Raw genomic sequence first — 23,945 nt, forward strand, 5'->3', positions numbered from 1 at the left:
CTTTCAGATTCCAAGACTAAGAGAAGCAGTTCTGGACTGAGATAGTGCACAGACTGTACTTGAATGTCAGCAGGACATTCAGTATCTGTAAATTTAAGTTTCCCCAGTTGAAACACACAATGAAAATAATATGTTAACAGCTTCATATGGCAATGCATGTGTGATTTGTTGAAGTGCAATACAACCAATTATACAATAAATATGAAGTCGATAAAACTGCATCCATATAGTGCCTCTCCACAGCAGACATTTTGACTTTTTATGGGTGGAAAACACAGGTGATACCAATAACAATGATGGATTCATTCTGTTTAAATGTCCCGGTAAGCCAAAACATTGAGTCAACATGCACAATACCTTTCATTTTCAGCTTTCATTTTGTTATTTACACAGTATCTGTGCTTTTCTTACTGAGAAATGTCAAAATGCTGTCAGTGAGAAAGGCCTATAATAGCTGAACAGCATGGTTTGCCCATATCTGAAATCAAGAAGAGCCATATCAGTCCATGATAAAATAATCCTAACTTGTTACATTAATTTTCATCATTAAAAAAGATAAATTTGAACGAAGCACAGTATCTATATTTTATGCAGGATATTTAGATGTTTTTCAAACTGTCCCTGTTTTTAAAGTTAAATATCTTAAATATAATAAACAGTTATGACAAAAAAATGTAATAATGTTTTATGTTAAATGAAAAAAACTGTTAGTTTTCCAGCTTTTGGAGCAAAAATAATCATTATCCATTGTTCACTCCCTTCAGAAAAGCATCTGTCACATGAATGCAGAACTCCATTAGCAATTTGTCCTGTTTTTGTTTATGGTTATCCTGTATTTTTTGTTCAATCTAAATCCTGCCTTAACAAAGTAGTTGCCTATCCGAACCTCTTTCTTACCTTTTGCTCTTGTATGCATTTGTACGTGCACAGGCTTGAGTGTACTTGTGTCTGTGTGTCTTCCTGTAAAATGAGGGGAGGCAGAACTTTCCTTTCTGTTGCCTCCATGTCTCCACTGCCCCACAGTCACAGAAATCACTGGTTGTAGCAGGACAGATTGTTCATGAATTTTGAATCGCTCCTTTTGGCTTTTATGAATTAGAAATAGTCTTTGCCACAAGTCGTGCGAGCGAGTGCCATGGTGGATAGCTTGGAGGGATTGCCATGCAAAGTGGCAAACAGGGTACAGCCATGTAAGGGCAGGGTAGATAAACATATGCTGTGTTTGATCAGACCCAAAACATATTTTAGCATAAAGGATGTGGCGTCCATTATGTCTCGTTGAATCGTAGCCATAACTGTAGGGTGAAGTGCGTCGTACAGTATGCGCCTTGCAGGAAACACACAGACGGGATAAGCAGAATGGATAGGTCTGAGGAATAATAATAATCAATGCACAACAAAGGAGGAGACGCACTGTCTGATTCCTGCGATATAATGTATCAGCCAAAGTGCACCTCCTTTGTCAGAGGAATACACAAGTCTGCAATTGTTCAACAATTACTTATTTATCTTAATATGTCTGCCATAGGCCTTTGTGTCAGGAAATGTTCAGGCTCACTGAGGGTGTTCACTTCAGTTCATCTGTTCCTGAACAACAACATAAGTGAAGTAGGGTGACGTCAAAGAAGCTCATACAACATGAACAGCAGTTCTTTAAAAACAAGTGTTGTAGCTCTGAGTCTCTTAAAGGATATCCAAAGCCTGATGTATCTTATTCCTCTGTGCCATAGACCTCCATTGTTGTCCAGAACTTATTAAATATACATCAACGAGCCACACATTCCCACATTACTATAAACACTGTAATGTAAGGCAGCAGCTTATTTCGAGTACAACATGTACTGTCCTGCTGCTGCAAATAACCACCAGGACGCCAAATCCAGGGCTGAAAACAGTCTCCAACATTGTTTACTTCTGTTTGACTCATGTTCATAGGATATTATTAAGCCTTTAGAAACTATATATCTGTGACCTCTCAGGTTTTGGTATTTTTGTGGGGTTTGTTGACAATAACAAAATTTTAGGATATCGGCAGGCTCATGGCCGGATTAAGCTGCTTGGAGGCCCCAGGGCAAATAGGAGCTGCTGGGCCCTCTGCTTGCTTTCACTGTTTGTTGCTCAGTTTTTTTTTCCTGTCTGCAGTGTGTGGATCTGAAGGCTTGATGTGCCCCATGCAGAAAGACCAGTTGAAATCCCCTATTCTCTCACATGGTTTTAGCTTTATAGCTTTTGTTGTCTTACCTATTGCAATACAACACCTATGCTGCTTACTCCTATCCATTCATTTTCTACACTACTGATATTACAGTTTCCCTCTGATTAATTTGTTGTAACAGGCTGGTTATGACAGTATAGGCATAAACAAAGGTCTTTAAATCAGATTTTCACACACAGACATTCTTTAACACTCAAGAGCAGGTCCTTGTCACGTCAGTTAATATTGTGCTTCTGTGCTGCATAATTCCACACAAGGTTTCAGTTAATTTAGCACAAACCAATCGACATAGAGTAAATCTGGAGCTTTTGGGGCCCCTGGAGTGCTGGGGCCATTATGGGTCATTATGTTTAGGAAGACGGATTCCTTGATAATGGATTTTATATGGAATTGAGCAATTCTGAGACAGATTTCACTTCCTCCGATACCAGGAATCAGAATACTCACTGCATCTGTTTCATTTTTGATTAATTAGTTAACTTTTTTCAATTATTTTGATGCAATTAAAATGGATTCGGTAATTATGGGCTGTGTGGTTTTGTGGCAAGCAAGTAAGTGTTTCTGTGAATTAAATAAGATGCTGTAATTCTCTTGTAATTCTTTAATTTGAAACAATAGAGAACACTGCTTTCATGATATCCAGTCTGTATTACAAACACAAGAATGACTGAAAATGATATGTTGTGTTTAAAGATTGAATTAAATACAGACATCTGAAGTTTAGTTCACAAAAAAGGAAAAGAAAAACATGTTTTAAGAATGATTGAGAGCAGATTGACTTGTACTGTAAGAATGAAGAAAGAAAGAATGAAGTGAAAGTCTGAATTAGCAGTCAGATCCTCCCATAGGTGACACAGGCGGCTGCAAAAAATGGTTTAAAAATCAAATATAAGGGGAAAATGGTTGGTCTGTAGGGAAACGAACCTTTAGTCCATCTAGTTCATCAGTGAGTGGTCTTCACAGTCAGAACATGCTGCAGCATTTATGGTTATGGCGGAGTGGAGTGTATTTGAGAAGCATTAGTTTATCATATTAATATATAGTATAGTAATAGTTTGTTATTTATTGTTGTTTGTTAGCTAAGTTGTTGTACTTGTTTGTAATGAATGCAATAAATCTAAAAGATAATAATAATCAGATAATAAGTGCAGGGTGTTTGGGGGCGTCTTTGTCATGAGCATTGACTGGTCTTTAACATATTTGCTGAATCACCAACCACATGTGAATAAGCTCTGCATGGAGAGGCACTTTGGACCTTTGAGATCCTTTATTATTTGTTTTTGAGCTTTATTCAATTCACCGCTGGCAAGAAACAAGGTTCCCACCAAATTCCACAGAGCTAAAAACGCTCCCCTTCGCTCTCCCTTTCACTTTCTCTCACACTCTCTGATTCTCCCTCTCTCACTTCCCAGGAAAGCATGAATATGTTCCAATATGTTTCACAGTAAATATAAATGATTTTTAATTCTCTGATACGTTAAACCTGAAAAAAGCTGTGGTGCAACCAAAGTTTTGAGCAATTCTGTATTTCTTCAGGGTTACTGGAACCTGTCTGTGGCATGATTTCATATGAGGATTATGGAGCAGTTTCATAAAGTTTATGACCTGGCTGAGACTTCAACCCAGTGAAATAAATAACAGACCAACATCCGATAAAGCCGCGACTGCTGCAGTGCTCTGTTGGTCTTGGGTGTTTTTCAACTTTGCGTATGGGATCACACTGCTCTGGTAACTGTCTCTTTTTGAGAGGTATAGAGGGCGTAATCCTGTGTTAATGAGACTTTTGGTCGACGCTGAATTGTGGGAAGTTGCCACAGACTCAGTCGGGATACAACTAGTGCTTTATTTAATGGGAAAAAAAGGCTTGTGACATTAAAGTTTTCAGCAAATTCTTATTATATACGACCATTATGACAATGTTTACATGAGAATTATATACAATCCTGCCATGTCAGAGCTAATATATGACTAAAGCACAGATAAGTAACGGTCAAACTTTGCTTTCCTTTATCCTCTTTTGGCAACACAGATGAGAAGTGATTTTTGTGTATCAGATTCCCACCATCCGAGCTGTTCACATCCTCTCCGCTGACAATAGCAACCCTAAGGGCTCAGTTGCCAAGCAGGTCACAGTGTGCTTCAAATCACTCCCAGACGCCTCTTTCTCACAGACGCAGATGAAAAACAGAAGGGGCCCCCTCGGACTTCCTGGAGAAACCAATATTAGCACAATAGTGAAATAAACCTTCTTACAGTGGAGATGGAAATTGATTTATTGGTTTAAGCAGCAGCAGCATCAACGACAACAAACAGTATATGGATTCCATTATGAATTGCTCTGATGGATAGTGGTAAAGTAAAACTGTACAGATATCAGCCTGTTGTTCTGTACACAAGTGTGCAAAACACTCCAACTAAAGAAGTGCAAGTAATTATACACACACGCACACACACACATACATGCTACCAAACAGTCACACACACACACAGGTTTACATCTATTCACATATAAAATAGTATAAGGCGGTGTAGTTTTTGGTAGCTTAATATGATTTTAACAGAGAAAGAATAGTCTGACATTTTGAGAAATGGACTCATTCACATTCTTGGCGAGAGTTAGATGAGAAAATTGACGCCACTCTCTTGTTTGCTTGATAAATGTACAGCCAGCAGCCAGTTAGCTTATCTTAGCTTAAAGACTGAAACAGGGGGCAGCAGCTTGGCTCTGTCTGAAGGCAACACAATCTACCTGTCAGCAGCTCTAAAGCTCATTAATTTACATGTTATCTATCTAGTTTGTTTTTTTAGCTACAGTCATTTCCGCAGCCTGTTAGCTGTTCGTAGGGTCGCAAACTGTGCTGTAAAATATTGAGAACTGAAAGACACATTTTGTATTGAGCTGATACGAGATATATTCAGCAGGTGGAAATATTGTCATTACATTGATTTTGTTGTTTTAGGTAGTGGTACTAAGTCTCTTCACTGAGAAAAACATGTCCTCAAACCAGGTCTGAAACAACTCCTACAACCAACAGCACAACGTGAAGCATGTGGAGATAAACCCTACCTCGGCTGCAGGGGATGGCTGGAGCTCTGCAATGGCTAAACAACCCAAACTGGATTTTAATCGTGGACAGCTGCCGGCTACAAACGACAAAGAGCTAATGAACTTTGTAACTGGATATGCAGTGGATGAAATGTTGGCTATCTCCACAACTGACTCAGACAAATCATTGGGGAAGAAAATCGCAGACAACGAAAGATCCTCAGATAAAAAAATGTTTTTGAAAGCTTTCTAGACTTAGCTGGACTTTACCCTGATATTTACAAAGGCACACATGCTAAGTCTGAATTTTGAGGAGAAAGGATTTTGTGGGATGTGAGAGAAAGGTAATATAACGAGTAGTGCAACAACTTACTGTGGGACAAGTCCAACATTGGCTGCCACTCATGAGTGACAGCATTACCACAATACACCTGACATTGGCACAACAATTAAAAAATGCCAACTATAAGCACAGTGAGCCGGGCAAAAAAGAAAAGGCTACAGAACTATCATTCTTTATCACCATTTCAGGATGCTGGCAACCCTAACTGCTGGCTAACAAGCAAAACCTAAAAATTGTTACTCTAGCATTTTGGTTTTGTGGTGGATGACATGTTGCCTCCATGACTCTCTTGATCTTTCAGATCGATCACTGGGGAATCAATCAATCTTTTGAAAGCTATCTAGCCTTAGCTGCACTTTGCCCTGACATTTACACAAGTGCTAATGCCAAGCCTGAATTTTGAGGAGAAAGGATGATACTACCAATTTAGTGGGGTGTAACAGAAACGTAATATAACAAGTCTTTACGATGGGCAGACACTAATAAGTTAAGTAATAATACTACTTTTGTAAAGAGAGTCCAACACTGGCTGCCACTCATGAGTGACAGCATTACTATGATATGCCTGACAGCAACGCAACATGTGAAAAATGTCAGCCTATGAGCATCATGAGCAGGGAAAACCTAAAAACTGTCACTCTAGCACTTTGATACAGATTAAACTAACTTTAAAGAGCATGTTAATTAGTGAGCTTTAAAAGTGCTAGCAGGAGGATCTTGTCATCTTCAGACTGAGCCAGGCTGGCTGTTTCAACCGTTTCCAGCCTTCACTCTAAACCAAACTAACAATCTATGGCTGTATCCAAATATTCATTGTGCGTATATTTATTGTGGTGTCAGTTTGCTCATCTAATTCTCGGCAAGAAAGCCAATCAGGGTGTTTTCCAATATGTGAAACTACTCCTTCAATATTTGGAGCTTTTATCACCGCCATTAAAAACTCATTTGCCTATGTCATTACACAAGTAATGTTGTCTGAATAAAATACTTTAATATAACTGCAATATAACACTTTATAAAAGTGGACACTATAGGCCTACATACTGAATATATTCCACTGGTTATACAAGTTGATTATATCTGTTGAAATTCACAGTGTTTAAAAAAAATCAAATTCACGTCCATTTTGGTGACCTACCGTAATGCATTACCTCATATTTATCATTTGTTTGACATGTATGTAAATACAGAGTTATACCTTATCAGCTTTAAAACCTACAACACTGTACTTGGTTTTGTGCCAGTGTATTTTGGCTTATTCTGGCACTGGATGTGATTCTGTTATGAAATCTGTCATTTTTGGATTACTAACCAGAAGTTTGGCAGTATGTGGATCATGATTATCTTAAGCAGACCTTAAGGTTTTTTAAATTTAGGATGCATTTTATTGTTTAAACACATTTTCCCTCTTTTCCTACTAAATTAGAAAAAGAAAAAACTCCAAAACATTCTTCTTATTATACCACAAAGTAGCTTAATGAATAATGAGTGTGAGTAAAATACACTGTGCAACCACCCGCATGTTTAATGGAGAATGAATTGTTGTCTGCAGTCAGTAACATGCTTTCCTGTTTTCCACCGTCAATGAGCAGCAAACTCCTGGGGACGACGCATACTCATCTCCCATCATTCCCTCTGACAGCGAGCTGTCTACTTTTTCCTTCCTGCAGCTTCGTGCATCCTTCCCAGTAGTGCTGCCCTTTACAGGAATAGCACGCTCTCCTACTTATTGAGAGTAATTTATAGTCACCGCTCAGCTGCATCCTGTAGAAAAGAGTCCTCCTCCTCCTCATCCCGCCCTCCCCCTTCTTCTCTCACGCTACAGTGTCACTGTCCATGGGTGTGGGAATACAAGGAGTTTGTCTTAGGAAGTTTAGCCCACTGAGAGGCTTGGTAAACTTCAGAGCGTTGTGTGCCAAATCTATTGTTTGTTCCTTTTATCTCCAGTTCCTGATCCATCCCTGCCAGGCTCGTTTGTTGCTTCAGTGGTCCTAAGGATGTGCATATTGTCTGAAGTACTTTTTGATGTATATATTTTAGGATGAGTGCTGGTTGTATTTTAAAAGCTGCTGGGTATATGGGAGAGCTTGAAAATAGTCCTCAGGTGAGAGATCAGTCGCTGTCTTTCCTCATGCTGCGATCAGTGTGGACGTTGTTGGGCTCGGGGCTCTTACACTGGATACTGGTACCATTCATGGGTCCGATGCTGCTCAGCTGGTTGTCAGAGTAACACCAGCAGCACAAACACGACTTGAAGAACATATGAAGAAAGAGAGAACATTTTACAGGAACAATATTGGGAAATACACTTAGAGAGGGTTAGATGGAAAGATTGATATCTGTGTCATATTTCTCAGTTTAATGTGAAGCTGGAGCCAGGAGATGGTGCTTAGCATAAAGACTGAAATCAGGGGGAAAGTGCTCGCTTAGCTGTGTCTTTAGTACTTCTAAAACTGACTAATTAAAATATTAGATGTCATTTGTGAATTCAATACAAAAGCTGAAGCCAACATGTAAAATTCCGCTTCTATACAGAGATATTTCTTGATCAAGAGCAGTGACTTCCAGTCTTTATGCAAAACTAAAGCTTCATTTCCACACAGTTTTGTTTTGTTTTGCTGACGTGGGAGTTAGTATTGCCCAGGAGACCTGGATACAGAATTAGACCCACGACTCTGTTCATTCCTATGAAAGCTGCTCATTGGTGCATGAAGCCAGAAACATTCAACTGCCTCATATAAAATTACCAAGATGATCAGCACAGCTTCAGTATTTGGGCCCATATCGCAAATGCACAAGAGACTTCCGCTGGCCAAGATGGCTACCTCTGGTTTAGTGCTCTACTAACTTCAGTTGGGATAAAAGGATGTATATATACAGTATATATATATATACAGTACAGGCCAAAAGTTTGGACACACCTTCTCATTCAATGCGTTTTCTTTATTTTCATGACTATTTACATTGTAGATTCTCACTGAAGGCATCAAAACTATGAATGAACACATGTGGAGTTATGTACTTAACAAAAAAAGGTGAAATAACTGAAAACATGTTTTATATTCTAGTTTCTTCAAAATAGCCACCCTTTGCTCTGATTACTGCTTTGCACACTCTTGGCATTCTCTCCATGAGCTTCAAGAGGTAGTCACCTGAAATGGTTTTCCAACAGTCTTGAAGGAGTTCCCAGAGGTGTTTAGCACTTGTTGGCCCCTTTGCCTTCACTCTGCGGTCCAGCTCACCCCAAACCATCTCGATTGGGTTCAGGTCCGGTGACTGTGGAGGCCAGGTCATCTGCCGCAGCACTCCATCACTCTCCTTCTTGGTCAAATAGCCCTTACACAGCCTGGAGGTGTGTTTGGGGTCATTGTCCTGTTGAAAAATAAATGATCGTCCAACTAAACGCAAACCGGATGGGATGGCATGTCGCTGCAGGATGCTGTGGTAGCCATGCTGGTTCAGTGTGCCTTCAATTTTGAATAAATCCCCAACAGTGTCACCAGCAAAACACCCCCACACCATCACACCTCCTCCTCCATGCTTCACAGTGGGAACCAGGCATGTGGAATCCATCCGTTCACCTTTTCTGCGTCTCACAAAGACACGGCGGTTGGAACCAAAGATCTCAAATTTGGACTCATCAGACCAAAGCACAGATTTCCACTGGTCTAATGTCCATTCCTTGTGTTTCTTGGCCCAAACAAATCTCTTCTGCTTGTTGCCTCTCCTTAGCAGTGGTTTCCTAGCAGCTATTTGACCATGAAGGCCTGATTGGCGCAGTCTCCTCTTAACAGTTGTTCTAGAGATGGGTCTGCTGCTAGAACTCTGTGTGGCATTCATCTGGTCTCTGATCTGAGCTGCTGTTAACTTGCCATTTCTGAGGCTGGTGACTCGGATGAACTTATCCTCAGAAGCAGAGGTGACTCTTGGTCTTCCTTTCCTGGGTCGGTCCTCATGTGTGCCAGTTTCGTTGTAGCGCTTGATGGTTTTTGCGACTCCACTTGGGGACACATTTAAAGTTTTTGCAATTTTCCGGACTGACTGACCTTCATTTCTTAAAGTAATGATGGCCACTCGTTTTTCTTTAGTTAGCTGATTGGTTCTTGCCATAATATGAATTTTAACAGTTGTCCAATAGTGCTGTCGGCTGTGTATTAACCTGACTTCTGCACAACACAACTGATGGTCCCAACCCCATTGATAAAGCAAGAAATTCCACTAATTAACCCTGATAAGGCACACCTGTGAAGTGGAAACCATTTCAGGTGACTACCTCTTGAAGCTCATCGAGAGAATGCCAAGAGTGTGCAAAGCAGTAATCAGAGCAAAGGGTGGCTATTTTGAAGAAACTAGAATATAAAACATGTTTTCAGTTATTTCACCTTTTTTTGTTAAGTACATAACTCCACATGTGTTCATTCATAGTTTTGATGCCTTCAGTGAGAATCTACAATGTAAATAGTCATGAAAATAAAGAAAACGCATTGAATGAGAAGGTGTGTCCAAACTTTTGGCCTGTACTGTATATATATATATATATATATATATATATATATATATCTATCTTCAAATGTTTTCAGACTGAATGGATCAAATTCTGATAGTGAAATGAATCATTTCAAGGCAGAACAGTCTCACTCGGCGAAGTCCCTGAAATCCGGCACTTGGGTAATGACTTGCAACGTCAGAGAATGATGAAAAAGCCATCTTTAAATGTCGGCATTATATGTGTCCGGTCACCATTATAGTTAAATTGCGCTTGGCGGCATCAGGGGGAAGTGCAGTGGGACACAAACGAAAGTTAAGGCGATGAAAGTCCGAGTAGGGCAGATGGGAGGGGTGGTAGATGGGTACAAGAAGCACAGACTTTCACTCAGGAGAGCTGTGTTCGCATACCGTAAGGTTATCAAGCCAAACCCTCTTCTTTTTTCCTAAACCCAACCATGTGCGTTAGTTGTTGAAGACAACAAAAACGTCAATTCGCAGTGTTTTACTGATGTAGTGCGTTTATTTTGAAAGAGACTTAATGTAAACTTTAAATTTCCTGTGAAAACGGTGTATTTTGAAAGAGGACAATGCATGTAACAGGCAGAGCTTGACACAACGTCCCAGAACATCAACATCCAACACACCCAGGGTACCTTTCACGTCGTATCTGGATGTGGAAAGTCCATGACCAAACGTTGTTAAATGTTGAGGTCGAAGTGAGAATGTGTTGTTAGAGGGGGCTTGAAACGCTCAAAGAAATGTATCCACTCATTTACAGACATCTCTTTGTGAATATAAGTCTATAGGAAAAGTATTTCTGGGCCCAGTTGCATCATGTGACGGACTCGGGAGTTGTAATGCCACCTTTTGGCCTCTATGAAAATCAGCTTCAATTCCCAGTGCACTTCCTGGGGTCCTGAGCAAAGCATGCCATCAAACTTTTTACTAACAAAAATCATAAATATTGCTGTATTACATTTATCAGTCTGTTAGCTAATTTGTTTTTATGCTAACTTCCTGTGGCACAGTGCATACGCTCTGCTCTGAATCAATAGACCACTGGTTGACTCACATATGTACACAGAGCTATGTGGAAATGAGACATAAGCTAACCAGCTTATGGTTGTAGCTTGATATTTACTGTTGGCAACAAATATGAGTTCTACTCTAGATCCAGATCTTCACATCTAACTCTCATCAACAAACCAAATAAATGTGTTTCCCCAAATGTTGAACTGTTCCTTTAACACAGCAATATTTACAAAGGTTTTTTTTCTACACGTGCAGTCACTCTCTCATTTGCTCTCCCACCACCCTCCCTTAATCCTTTAACGTGCAAACTTGAGTCATGGTTTATCTCCAGCCCAGGTCCGTTTGACAGACATTTACAGCGTGTGACCTCAGCCCTACAAAGTGAGTACATAAATCACCAGGCTGCTTTTACATGTTGCTCATGGAATGTCATCACCATCACAGGCTCTGTTGTGTCACGGACAAAAAGCCTGAGTTCACTGTTTGCTTTACTGGCCAGACTGAATCTGAAGTGTGTGCGTGAGAGAGAAAGATAAAGTGTGAGCGTGTTACATTCATTAACATCCATGTGCTGTAGGGGAGTACCATACCTTGAAGCAGTTTTTAAACTTCTTGCTGACAAAGTAGAGGATAATGGGGTTTATGCAGGAGTTGATTGTTACAAGGTTGATACTGAGGTGATCCAGGACCAACAGGAAACTGAAAATAGAAGAATCTGATTTTAATTATTTTTATAGAGCACCACAGAGCCTATTTAAATCCTTTTTTTGGCATAGCATTGAATGTTAAACACTTCTGGCAGGATCTGCCTTGTTTCAGGTTTCAGTGCCATGTCGTGTACATGTGCATACTCTGTTTATGTTTAGGGTTTATTCTTCCAGTGACTCACTTGAACAGCTCACAGCGCTTTCTATCTTTTGGCCTGTAAAGCATCTTCTTCAGGATCCTGCTGAGGTGCAGTGGAAACCAGCACAGGGCGAAGATGAGGACGAGGCAGAACACGGCTTTGGCCACCTCCCTCCTCTGCAGAGAGATACAACAGATTTCATTCCACTGTTAGAGAGGAGATGACGAAGTTTGTGTAATGGAGGATTAGAGGTTAAAACCATGGAATAAACAGTGCTGACTGAGCCACTGTGGAGTCATCTCACTCCATGAAAACGTTGCGTTACATGATGAAGCCACATCACAAATGTTCATGTGCTTGTAGTGAAATAAACCTGACATTATGTAGGTTTATTAAAGTTAGGGGCTTGTTACTGTATTAATATTTGTCCCACCTGTTTGAGGTGCTCACTGAGGGCAATGCGAAGGCTGCCGTTCCTGTGGTTGAGCATCTCGCAGGTCATCAGAGTGTAGAACACAGCGGTGCAGAGCAGCGGTACACAAAAGTAGAAGCCAAACAGCCACCAGTCCTTTGCTTTCGTATAGAACTGCAGCAAACAAACGTGAGACAGTAATGCACATTTAAACTAAAATAAATGCATTAATTATGGTGTGAACCTGTATGTAAAAAAGAAGGGTTGTAGTTTTTCAAGTCACAATTGATCTCTTCCACACACTTCCTCTGACCTGCCCCTTTTTACGGATGAATCTAAGACTTCCTGGGACAAAATACAACTTTCTGTTCATTTTTCTGTCACTGTCCATTTTCTACCAATCGCTCCTGTTGGACCTCCATCTATCTGTAGAGGGAGGATCTCCCTTTAACTTTGGACAGCTGCTTTTGATGTGGGTTTTTAAAGTCCAAACGAAACATCATGTGTGATAATGTATTGTACTATAGAAGTAAAGCTGAAATTACTTTTCCCTGCATGGTACGACCCAAGTAATAGGGATCTGTGCTTGTGTAACTGAACCTTATCCAGACTACCCCTTTCTTGTGAGCCATCGCAGTCCATGTGAGTGCTACACACGTGTGCATCTGGCTCTCTGCGGTTCTTAAAAAAAATTGTAAGTATGTTCTGTAGAAATATCACAATTTCACAACCCTACAAACTTTTACTGGATCTAATTATGTCATTTCCATGACAGCAAAAAACTTTGCTGATGCACTCCAAACATTGGCCTTGTTAAGAATATATTTTAAACAAGAAAATATGCTGTTTCATTGTTAATAAATAATGCTGTTGAGAAGCTTATTTTGCTCAGACCTCAGCATTGCATTGCCGATATCTGAGAGAGGGATTACTCCAATTTTGTACATATGGAATAGATATGCACATGTGGCTCAGCTTGAGGCCCCAGATTTCAGGTCTCAGTAATTGCACTTGGCCTGCAATCAATTATGTGCTCCAAGGATGTGAAAAGGGCCACAATCACTGAGAGAGGGTAAGTAGACCAGGTTTATTTTTTAAAGCAATACTACACCAAAAATCACACACTGAAATGGCTAGAAAGGGGAATTTGGATGGAGTACATCTTAAAGGTCCAGTGTGTAGGATTAAGGGTAAAATGGAATTTGACTAAAATCATTGTGTTTTCGTTAGCTTAGAATGAGCCATTTATATCTACACAGGAGCGGGTCCTCATCAACAAAGTCCGCCATGTTGCACCAACATGTTTCTACAGTAGCCCAGAACAGACAAACCAAACGCTGGCTCCAGATAAGGCCATCACGTTTTTGTGTTTTCGCGTCAATCACTGTAGTTAGTGGCCCCTCCGCGATTAGTGAGTCAAAGACACACTGATTTGTTACGTTAAACTGTTTCATTCAGTGTTTTTACTGGTTTTATCACCTGTTTGTTTTGGTTAGATAGACACCTCTGTGGATAATTTGGCTCCCAATAAAAACCTCCTAAACAATGAACACTGAAGGAACCCCAACCAGGAGAAGTTTCAGCTAGTTGCAATCTGCAATCATCACAACTAGAAGCCATTAAACACTCCTAAATCATACACACTGGACCTATAAGCATTAGTTTCTTGTGGATTTAATTATTTATTGCCCAAGCAGAAAATGTTGTAAGTGATTTATTATGCCTCCGGCACTGAGGCATTATGTTGTCAGGGTGTCCATCAGTCTGTGTGTACATACATCCCGTTCTTGTGAACGCGGTGTCCAAATAAAAACCTTGGGGGAATTTCTTCAAATTTGGCACAAACGTCCACTTGGACTTAATGACGGTCGTATTAGATTATGGTGTTTAAAGGTCAAGGTCACAGTGACCTCACAAACATGTTTTTGGCCATAACTCAAAAATTCATACACTAATTATGACAAAATTTTACCCAAATGTCTAATAGAACAAAAAAATGAAGTGATGGCATTTTATATACGAAAGGTCCCAGGTCAGATTCACTGTGACATCATAATATTCTGCAAAAACAGTTTCTTGGCCATTACTAAACACAATAATTCAGGAGCAGGAGGTCAGATACTGAATTGGTGATTCTAGACTCTACACTTTTAGAATATGTTGCTTCTTTGCAGCAACATCCATATGTGAAGCTTTGTCTACTGTCATAGCTACATGTGAGTCTGGACAGAGATAGTCTCGCCACCAGACAATCAGAGATCTCCGCCTCCTGATAGTCTGGGGACACTCCTTTCTAAAGTGTGTTTAACACACCGGCGAAAACGGCCGGCAACAAAGCAACGCCTCTTGCATTTTTGAAAAGGACATGCCTTCTCGGAAATGTGCGCTCCTCCTTTTCTCGTCCGCAAGGAAACAAACACACAGAGAGCTTGAAAATGGATGCCGAGAGATTTAACTCCGTTTTATCAAACGTGTGCTCATCCGTGAAGAAAATATTTTTTCCAGCGGATGTCTTAGTTACAACATTATTGAGCTAACTGGAGTAGTTTCATGTTGTATCCGACAACGGGAGGCTTTTAACAGATGACGTCCTGATGTTAACTTTGCTGCTGCTGTTAGCTGTCCCTGTTAGCTGCAGCCACTGATGCTTTCTAGACATCGTGATTTCCCAAAACTGAATAAATACCACACATAGCAACACAAAACTGCTTTGCTAGCTCAATCATGTAGTAACTAAGATATCCACTGGAAAAAATATTTTTTTCACGGACTGTTTAATGAGTTATTACCTATTACAGACACTGCTAACGGCTAAGAAATAGTAATGTTTGTTCAATCACTGTGTTTATAGACTTTACAAACATCGGATTAGTCCAAACGGTCATACAGTGATGTGAAAAATGTGATATATAAGCTATATATATAGCTAAAAGCTCTGCTGGTTTTCTACCCGGAAGTATTTGTAAACAACAAGGCGATTCCCTCTATAGTCCGGACGGATGAGTCATGGCCTTGTAAAAGATTATGTTTGTTTCTTTTAGTTGGCGAGAATGTGTCGCCACAAACGCGACAAACATCCACTAACTTTGACGCCATTTTCTGCGAGCGCGGCTGAGCCATTTTGTACCGCTACACGTGTTTCTAGTGGGACGTTGTTTACAAGCACAAGAGTTCAGCGAGCCACCGAAGGACCGCCCTGCAGATTTACTATTGGTTCTGCAAGGTAGGGAGTTTTTTTAAACTCTGAAATTGTATCCGCCCATCTAAACACAAAATCAGGGAGAAAGTCATCAGTCTTTAGTTAAGCAAAGCATCTAAAGACTGACTTGTGAGTCTAGGACAGAGATAAGTGTAAACTGTAACTGCAACTTGACTGGTTCGTGGAGGCACACAACTGTCTTGGCCTTAATACAAGCAAAACACTGGGACACAAAATTACTAAACAGCAATTTTTCTTATCCGAAAACGATAAGAAAATGGATGATAGCGTACCACCATGAAGTCAGACTTTGGGTTAAGCATGCAGGTGCGCATGGTTTCATTCTTGTAGGTGAAGGTGACCATGTCGAAAACAATAGCCTCCGGTACTGCCAGGATGAGCGACAGCCACCAAATAGTTACAATCTCCACGACTGTAAGCAGAGGGATGCCCACTCCCTGAACTCTGCTCCAGGATGCCACAGCTCTGTACCTGTGAGGGGCAGACACAGGAGTGAGGTCCAGGCATAACAGATGGATGAGACATATTAAATTGATTGGATTAAAGTAATATGATTAGGGGATAGTGAGTTACTGCAGCAGGAATGATTATGATACAGCACTCCTGGGACACAAATTTTCTAAATGAAATTAAAAAGTAAAGAGTGTAACACAATTACTATGCTATGAAAAAAAGCCTATTTATTAATTGAAATAGGGCTGCAGGAGTTCAGTTGTTCTCAGTCACCGCTCCATCATTAAATAGAAATCAGTAAAGTCATCGTTTTCTTTGTCTCTCCTGACTGACAAAGCTAACAATGTTTTCTCTATGCATGGCAGCACACCAAACACAACAAACTGCTCAGTCAGCAAAGAATATCAAAATGTTAAGAATTAATGAGGAGAGATGATCAATTGTTTATTTTAAATATCTAATATTTATATTTTTGTGAAGCCTCCAAACAGACTGGCCCATGTTGGCAGAGAGGTCTGTCTGTTGGCTTGTGTTTCCCGTGCACTGAATACTTGTTTGCTTGTTTGTTTCATTAATGGAAACCACTTGTCGAAATGTTTTAGTAAAACCCTGCATCAAGATTTTATGGCAAAAACAATATATTTTTCATGACACATTTGAATTTCTCTGTTGAACAACATGGCGGCATTTATATTTCACTAAGTGGTAATGTATCCACCTTTTTCTCTTCCTCCAACATTGGAAGGATACAAAAGAGACCCTGGTACTTTCATAATACATACACACAGAAATATGCTACACATTTCCTGGAAACAAACGGTGAGCATCTGCTCTTGAACACAACTCTACAGCACTGCAGTCTTTTTAGAGGTCATTAAAAATGTCTGCCTGGTTGAACCTTGGAGCCTACAGTGTTCAGAGCAGGCAGGCGAGCCTCTTATCTCCAAAGTTGTGTCTGGTGCACAAAGTGAGATGAGACTGAGCTCCAGCACTTCACACTCATCATTTATTCATTGGGGAATTTCTATTAAGGTTCTATTAAAAAAGAAGTTGTCAGGATACTTGCTATCAAGGTAATGTTTTTAATATTAACATTACACTGAGAGTTTACAGTGCATATATCACTTATACACTTAATGGTGCATACAAAATAAATGACTGTTATAATTCCATTAGAGAAGTAAAGAGCATCTCTTAAAACAGCACACCACACAAGTTTTGAGCACCAAGGCAACAAACAGAGGAGCAGAGAGATAAATAACATCCCAGTGAGGATGCACAATAAGTATCGACCTTTCCCAAAAGTGATCGTCACCTCAGCTAATCAGATCTGCTTGTCATTAAACTGCAAACAAATAAAAAATATTCATATCTTTTTGTCTTAACTCATCTCTGCAACTCATAATCACCAAAATCATATTAGAAAACATCTAAGACAAATTAATTTAAAGCAATGCTCTCTTATTCTGAGTAGGGATGAGTGAACTGGCCACATTAACTTTGTTTAATTTCCTTTTTCCAGTGATTTTGAATGCCTCTTCAAATTTTGTGCAACAGCATCTGTTTTTTTGAGCTATGAAAAAACATATCTGGAACATTCAGGCTTCATGTTGGCTTCACAACACTGTGTAAAATCGCAGGAAAGTTGCTGCTTTTCATATGTTTCTAAAAACACAAACCTCTTTTATGAGAATGAGAAACAAGTCCAAAAACATTCAGAGAGAAATTAATTTCCTAAAACCTAATTTAACATTCATGTTTAATGGAACGCCACCTCATAAAATCTATTGTGGATGAACTGGCAAGGTGAGTCATCCAAATTAAAATTGTTTAATTTCTTTTTTCCAATGATTTTGACTGCCTCCTCAAAATTTCTGCAACAGCATCTGCTTTTTCACCTATGAAAAAAGATATTTGGAACATTCAGGCCTCAATCTGGCTTTACAAGATAATGTCACCTTACAGGAAAGTTGCTGCTTTTCATATGTTTCTAAAAACACAAAAAAAAAAAACCCTTAATGAGAATGAGAAATAAGTTCAATAAGTTTGGTTTCAGAGAGAAATTAATCTCCTAAAACCTAATTGAACTTTCATGTTGTAATGTAACGCCACATCATAAACATGCACAAAACCTATTGTGGATGAACTGGCATGGCGAGTCGTCCAAATTAAAATTGTTTAATTCCTTTTTTCCAGTGATTTGACTGCCTCCTCAAAATTTCTGCAACAGCATCTGCTTTGAAAAAGGGTTATCTGAAACATTCAGCTGTCAAGCTGGCTTCACAAGAGCATGTAACCTTACATGAAAGTTCTTGCTTTTCATATGTTTCTATGGAATGATATAAACACAATAAAACCTTCTTTATGAGGATGAGAAAACAAGCCAAAAAAAAAGAGTGGATTATTCTGGTAAAATCTACTTTAACATTCCTGCTTAATTGAACTCAGCATCATAAACATATGCACACAACCTGTCATGATAAAAATACTTGTGTTTCACTTATTTCAGCACACACATGAGCAGGATTTTTGCTTTAGTTTTTTGCTGGCCCACCAAAACTGACCTTCACATGCCACAGCTCTCGATGTGACGTAAAAACGCAGTGTGGAGAGTGGAAGCACTGACCTGTCCACGCTGAGGGCACACAGGTTGAGAACAGTGATGCCCACAGAGGCTTTCTGCAGGAAGGGGAACAGCTTACACAGACACAGGCCAACAACACTGTTGTGAAACGGAAAGCCTGACGCCAGGAGCTTTAAAAAGAAAACAAAGAAAGAAAGCACATACAGTAAGTGTGACAAAAACACTTATCTAACAGCAGTTAAATCACATTTGTAAGAACATTTATTTGACAACATTCACATCAATATAATTTGTCACTGAATCACAGTTTGGCTTTGCTAACGTTAATAAAATATTCTGTCTTTTACAACTCTTAAGGGACTATTAATCTCAGCTCTGTTGCTGGATTCACGCTGACCATCGTTAATATCTATTTAAGGCAATTTCCATGCAGATGGAGGCACATCAAAGACCTCTCAACGTCATCTTTAACGTCAGAGTGATTTAAGTCTGACACGGACCATATGGAGCCCATCAGCTGATAAAACTTTGCGCAACTTTTGCAAAACTTTCACATCTCCTGCAAACACATGGATGTAGTTTTTTAGATTTGAATCGTTCGAATAGTTCCGTTGTGAATTTGTGACTTTTCTGCAGCAATTTATGGTGTAAATGTCTTTGATTTTGCCAAAATAAAAGTCCTGTGCAACTTTAATGTTTTTATTAGGGAGGAACAAATGCACATCTTCTAAATATTGAGCCTGACGTGTCCCCTGCATCCCTCCTGAAATACAGTACATGTGCAAACACACAGCCTCTCAAGACGTAGAACCAAACTTCAATGATAATTTACTGTGTTGTCACTAGTAACTCAGAGCCACTTCCACAACCTCTTCTAATATTACTTCCCTTGAGAAAATAAGTCAAGGCCATGCAAGCTGAGACCTTTGTTTCCATCAAAGTGGTCTTGGCAGCATTTTTCCTTCAATACGACATGACCTGCGTTAAACACGTTTCCCAAAGCTGAAGCCACAGGAAGAACTTCACAGCGCTTCCTGGCCCTCTATTGTTTTTACTTGTGCCGTTTAAGTTTCCCAGGAGCCGCAGAAGAGCAGCAGGGAGGAAAGGAGCCCACACCACTGTTTTCAGCATACAAGTGGCTGATTATTTTTGGAAACACTGACCCAGCCCCGGGGAAGTGAACATGGGGCTTCAACATGGTTTCAACACTGTAGACGTGGCTCTTGTCTTTGTTTGTGCATAAACTGTTCCCCCGCTAAGATATTTGTGTCTTTCTTGCACATGTGTTGCTCAGACCACAGAGTCGCTGTCCCCTCAAAGTCCCAAGTTAATTCTAACCAGGTGGCTTTCTCATTTGCCGTCCCATAATGCACTGGAGAGATCAAGTTGACTGATGACCCCATTTTGCCATCATTCTTGGTTATTATACAAAGGGTGACACTATTTATTGGTATAAATCAAGCCAAGACAGGAGCCCCAATTTATCATCATTAAACACTTCATATTCCAAAGGCACAATCCAAAGTTGAAAAGTAAACAAAATTGTTGTGAGACACCAAAAATGAAATCACAAAAATAAAATCAGTTATTGCTCTCTCGAATCCCCTGATAATTATTACACAGACGCTGTTACAGGTTTGTTTACATCAGTAATGTTAAAACTAAGCTGACACTGATTCTATTTACACTACATTATTAGTTAAACTTTTGAACCTCACTTTTATTTAGATAAAACATTACAGATGGGGCTTTAATGAAGAACTGGGTTCAAAACTCCACAAGTGATTTATCAGGGTTGTTTTTTTTTTTTCTTTTCTTTTTCTTTTTTTTGTTAAACCTCTAGATAAGGGACATTGACTAATGTCCGAGGTCAATGCATGGCCCCTGACATGTGTGACTACAGCCTGATTCCCATGTTTATTTAAGCCAGCCATATCCATGCTCCTCTCATCACTAATCTGCCCACACGAGGGAGATAATGGCGTCCGACTGATTACACTTTCCCGTCTATTTGCACACTCCCCCTCCCCCCTTTTTCCCGTCTGTACTATTCCACTCTGTCTCTGCGTATCACCTCCATTGTTGCTGCATTTCATCATATCAACACAGAGACCTGTCAATAGGGTCAAGACTTTAATGAAAGCATGCACCAACAGAGTGAAAACTGTACCTTGTATACATTGATGGGTATATCGACGATTATGTAGATAAGGTCCCCCAGTGCCAGACTAGCAATGAGGGCGTTCGGCCCGTTCCTCATGCACTTGTGCTGGTATATAATCCTCAGCAGGGTGGCGTTGCCGACAATGCCGATCACAAACACATGGATGGATATGATGGTGTTGATGTACTTGAAATAGTCGTTAACGGAGGTAGATTTTTCACACATTGGAGACGGTATGGGCGTCTCTGTGACAGTTTCATTCCCAGAACTTACAGTTTGCGCATCAGCGAGGCCGGGCCCCGTGCTGGGATTGATGGTGCTGTAGAAACCTGGAGACTGGCGTGTGGAGTGGACGAGGGAGCCTGGGAGAGAAGCCTCCTCTGTTTCGGCTCTGTTTATCTGGCACATTCCTCTGGCTGCCATACAGGCCATTAGCACCAACATATGCACAGCTGGGGTGCCCATTATGGAGCACATTTGGCGCTTTGATTTCACTGATTGAAAGACTGTCCCAGTATATCACTGGTGAGAGAAGAAATCAAAAAAACAAGAGGAAAATTTGGTTATTTTTCAGACAAAACATTTTCACTTGTCCTGTGTTTTGCCCCTACTTAAAAATCTAACCAAATTGGAGTAATATACGTCAGCTAAACAGCATCACTGTCCTTTCAAAAAGTGGTGAGGAAGTTTAACAACTCCTTCAAGACTTCAAAAAGGTTTTGCCAAGGGGGCACAGATGGGAGATGCCAGGACTAGTTAGAGTCAGACAGTTCAGGAGGAGGCATCAGCAGAGTGCGTTGGGCATCTTGTTTGCTCTCAGTCGTCCCTGACAGAGGGAGCTGTCTGTTATATGGCTTTGTGTCAATAATGTTGCAGCCGCACAGTGAAGCTTCATATGCTGTTTTCACAATGAGCCCCTTGCGTGGGTTTGTAACTGAATGATTTCCTCAGTTTTGCATTCTCCCTCTGTTTCTAATTTAGAAGGGTTTAAACATGTGGTCACAAAACAAAGAGCTTTTTTTTTACATGACAGAAGTGCTGCAGGGCTGATTTCCAGACAAAGTTTTAAATGCAAGCGTAAAAGGTTAAAATATAAATCAGGTGAAGATCAGAAAATACACACTATAGTTACACCTTGGATTTTCTTCTCAATCTTTTGATTCTTGACGTAGTGTATTGTTGTGAATTTAGAGGTATCTTCACCTTTACTGCCTACTTCCCTGGACGAAATCAGAGTAATTCACTCCACAAAACTCCCGGTAAACAGCAGATAAAGTTTCAAACTGTCAGATCGATAGTGAAGCCCTTTTCATCATGTCACAGCACCGGCAACTCTTATAGCCCAGAGTTCTTCCTGTTCAAAGTCCCAGCTGTCACCAAGTACACAAAGAACTATTTAGCAGCCAGCCCTTCAAGTAGCATCACAGTTTAGCATCAGCATGACACTGCTGGGATCTGTGACAGCACGCAAACTGATCTATCCATAAATAATAAATACATTTGGTTTTCACCTACCGCTTCTAAAATGTCTGCCTGGCCCCCTTGGAAACCGTCAGGCAAACTTTCGGCTGAAGCCCCCAGACATCTGTATCACATCACATGAGTAATTAACGCACTATCAAAGCCGCAGCGTATCCCACTTGGTTTGAGCAATGCACCCGTCTGCTCTGAGGTGCCTTCGCATTATGGCTCAGAGTTTCCTGTGGAGAGTTTGCAGTATGTCTGAGTGTGTGTGGTTGTGTGCGTGTACGTGTGAGGTTGTGTGTATCTCTACATGTGTGTGTGTATCAGAGCACCAGTGAGACACTTTGACTGGGTGGGATAGTAAATCTCCACCTCCCTTTGGTAACAGACTGGGCCCCCTTTGGAAACTTACCCCCCACACCCCTCCTTCTCCTCTCTCTCAGAGGCACCGCCTGCTGACAGTCATCTCCAAGGCACAGACACACACACACACACACACACACACACACACACACACACACACGCAGACACAGGGTGCAAGGACATCTGGGAGCCCAACGCCCCTCCAATCTGCCCCCTTTCTTCAATCCCTCCTACCTTCTCTTTCAATCCCTCTCTGACTCACATTATGTCTTGTATACGTTACATGCAACTGTTTCCTCACACGAGAGGCAGCAGAGATTAGATGGGAGGCACGGGGAAGTCAGTGTCCATGTTGTGATGTTGTGTTTCCCTCATTTGAGAGGGGCGGGAAACTAAGACGGGAAGTGGGAGCTAACCATCAGCCTGCCTTTACTTTTACAGAGTAACTGCTGCGTGGGTGACCGGACCACATCACACCTTCTCATAATGCAGTGTTGTAATAAAGTTTTATATTAGCTGTAAAAGGTAGATAATCACTGTGTGGTTAAGTGTAAGGTGGGGAAAAAGGGGTGAAGTCTAAGTAAGTGTTGCCTTCAATTACCAAACATCTAAATTACAAAATGAGAAAAACATAGAAAATCCAATCAATTGTTTTCCCTCACATGCAGAAAAAAACAAACAACACAAACAGACAGCGCTCTGTGAGATGACTTAATGCCTGAACAAGAGAAGACAGTTCAATGTCAAGAGAGAAGAGTGCTCCTACATCACTGTCCATTATGGATTCCAAAATGGACCATTTATCGTGAAGTGCGCTGAGAGCAGGAAGAGGGCTATCAGCGTCACCACGATCAGTCTGTCCCACTGCCAAAGAGCTGACACAGCAACTGCTTAAAGGGAAAAACCACTCAATTAAAAAAAAAAGGTTATTACTCTTGCCTGATGTAATTTGGTTCATATTTGTTAAAACGGCAGTTCTTTACTGTAGACATTAAACAAAACACATAGATTAATATGTGTAAAACCTTAATGTGATCCTCTGATTGATTGATTTTGTGAGTTTGTGTTTTTTGTGGGATTTGCTTTTTCATCAGAATTTAATAAGGTTAAGCTTAAATTGTATTTAATTTCAAAATATATTTATTTAAAAAAATACAATGTTATGTACAGAAATGTAATGTTATTAATCTGATGTATCATTTAATCATGACAATATAATAATATCTACACACCACAGCAGAGAGTAGAGTTATGTACCAGATCAGAAATGCATCCTCACTGAATCACTGTCTGATGAAAGAAAGGGAAATCAGG

At 40.3% G+C, this 23,945-nt stretch overlaps 1 protein-coding gene across 1 annotated transcript; it reads right to left on the minus strand.

The window, feature by feature from the left end:
• Nucleotides 1–4,470: 4,470 nt before the first annotated feature.
• ednraa (endothelin receptor type Aa) lies at nucleotides 4,471–22,604 on the minus strand. The gene is made up of 8 exons (XM_033624478.2): nucleotides 22,320–22,604; nucleotides 20,811–21,326; nucleotides 18,683–18,810; nucleotides 15,876–16,074; nucleotides 12,405–12,557; nucleotides 12,014–12,147; nucleotides 11,715–11,823; nucleotides 4,471–7,854 (listed from the first exon to the last, which is right to left on the minus strand). Exons 2-8 carry the CDS (start codon nucleotides 21,279–21,281, stop codon nucleotides 7,717–7,719), a joined length of 1,332 nt encoding a protein of 443 aa, XP_033480369.2. The 5' UTR covers nucleotides 21,282–21,326; nucleotides 22,320–22,604; the 3' UTR covers nucleotides 4,471–7,716.
• Nucleotides 22,605–23,945: the final 1,341 nt, after the last annotated feature.

This window comes from Epinephelus lanceolatus, chromosome 3, assembly GCF_041903045.1.
Source record: "Epinephelus lanceolatus isolate andai-2023 chromosome 3, ASM4190304v1, whole genome shotgun sequence".
Classification (NCBI taxonomy): domain Eukaryota; kingdom Metazoa; phylum Chordata; class Actinopteri; order Perciformes; family Serranidae; genus Epinephelus; species Epinephelus lanceolatus.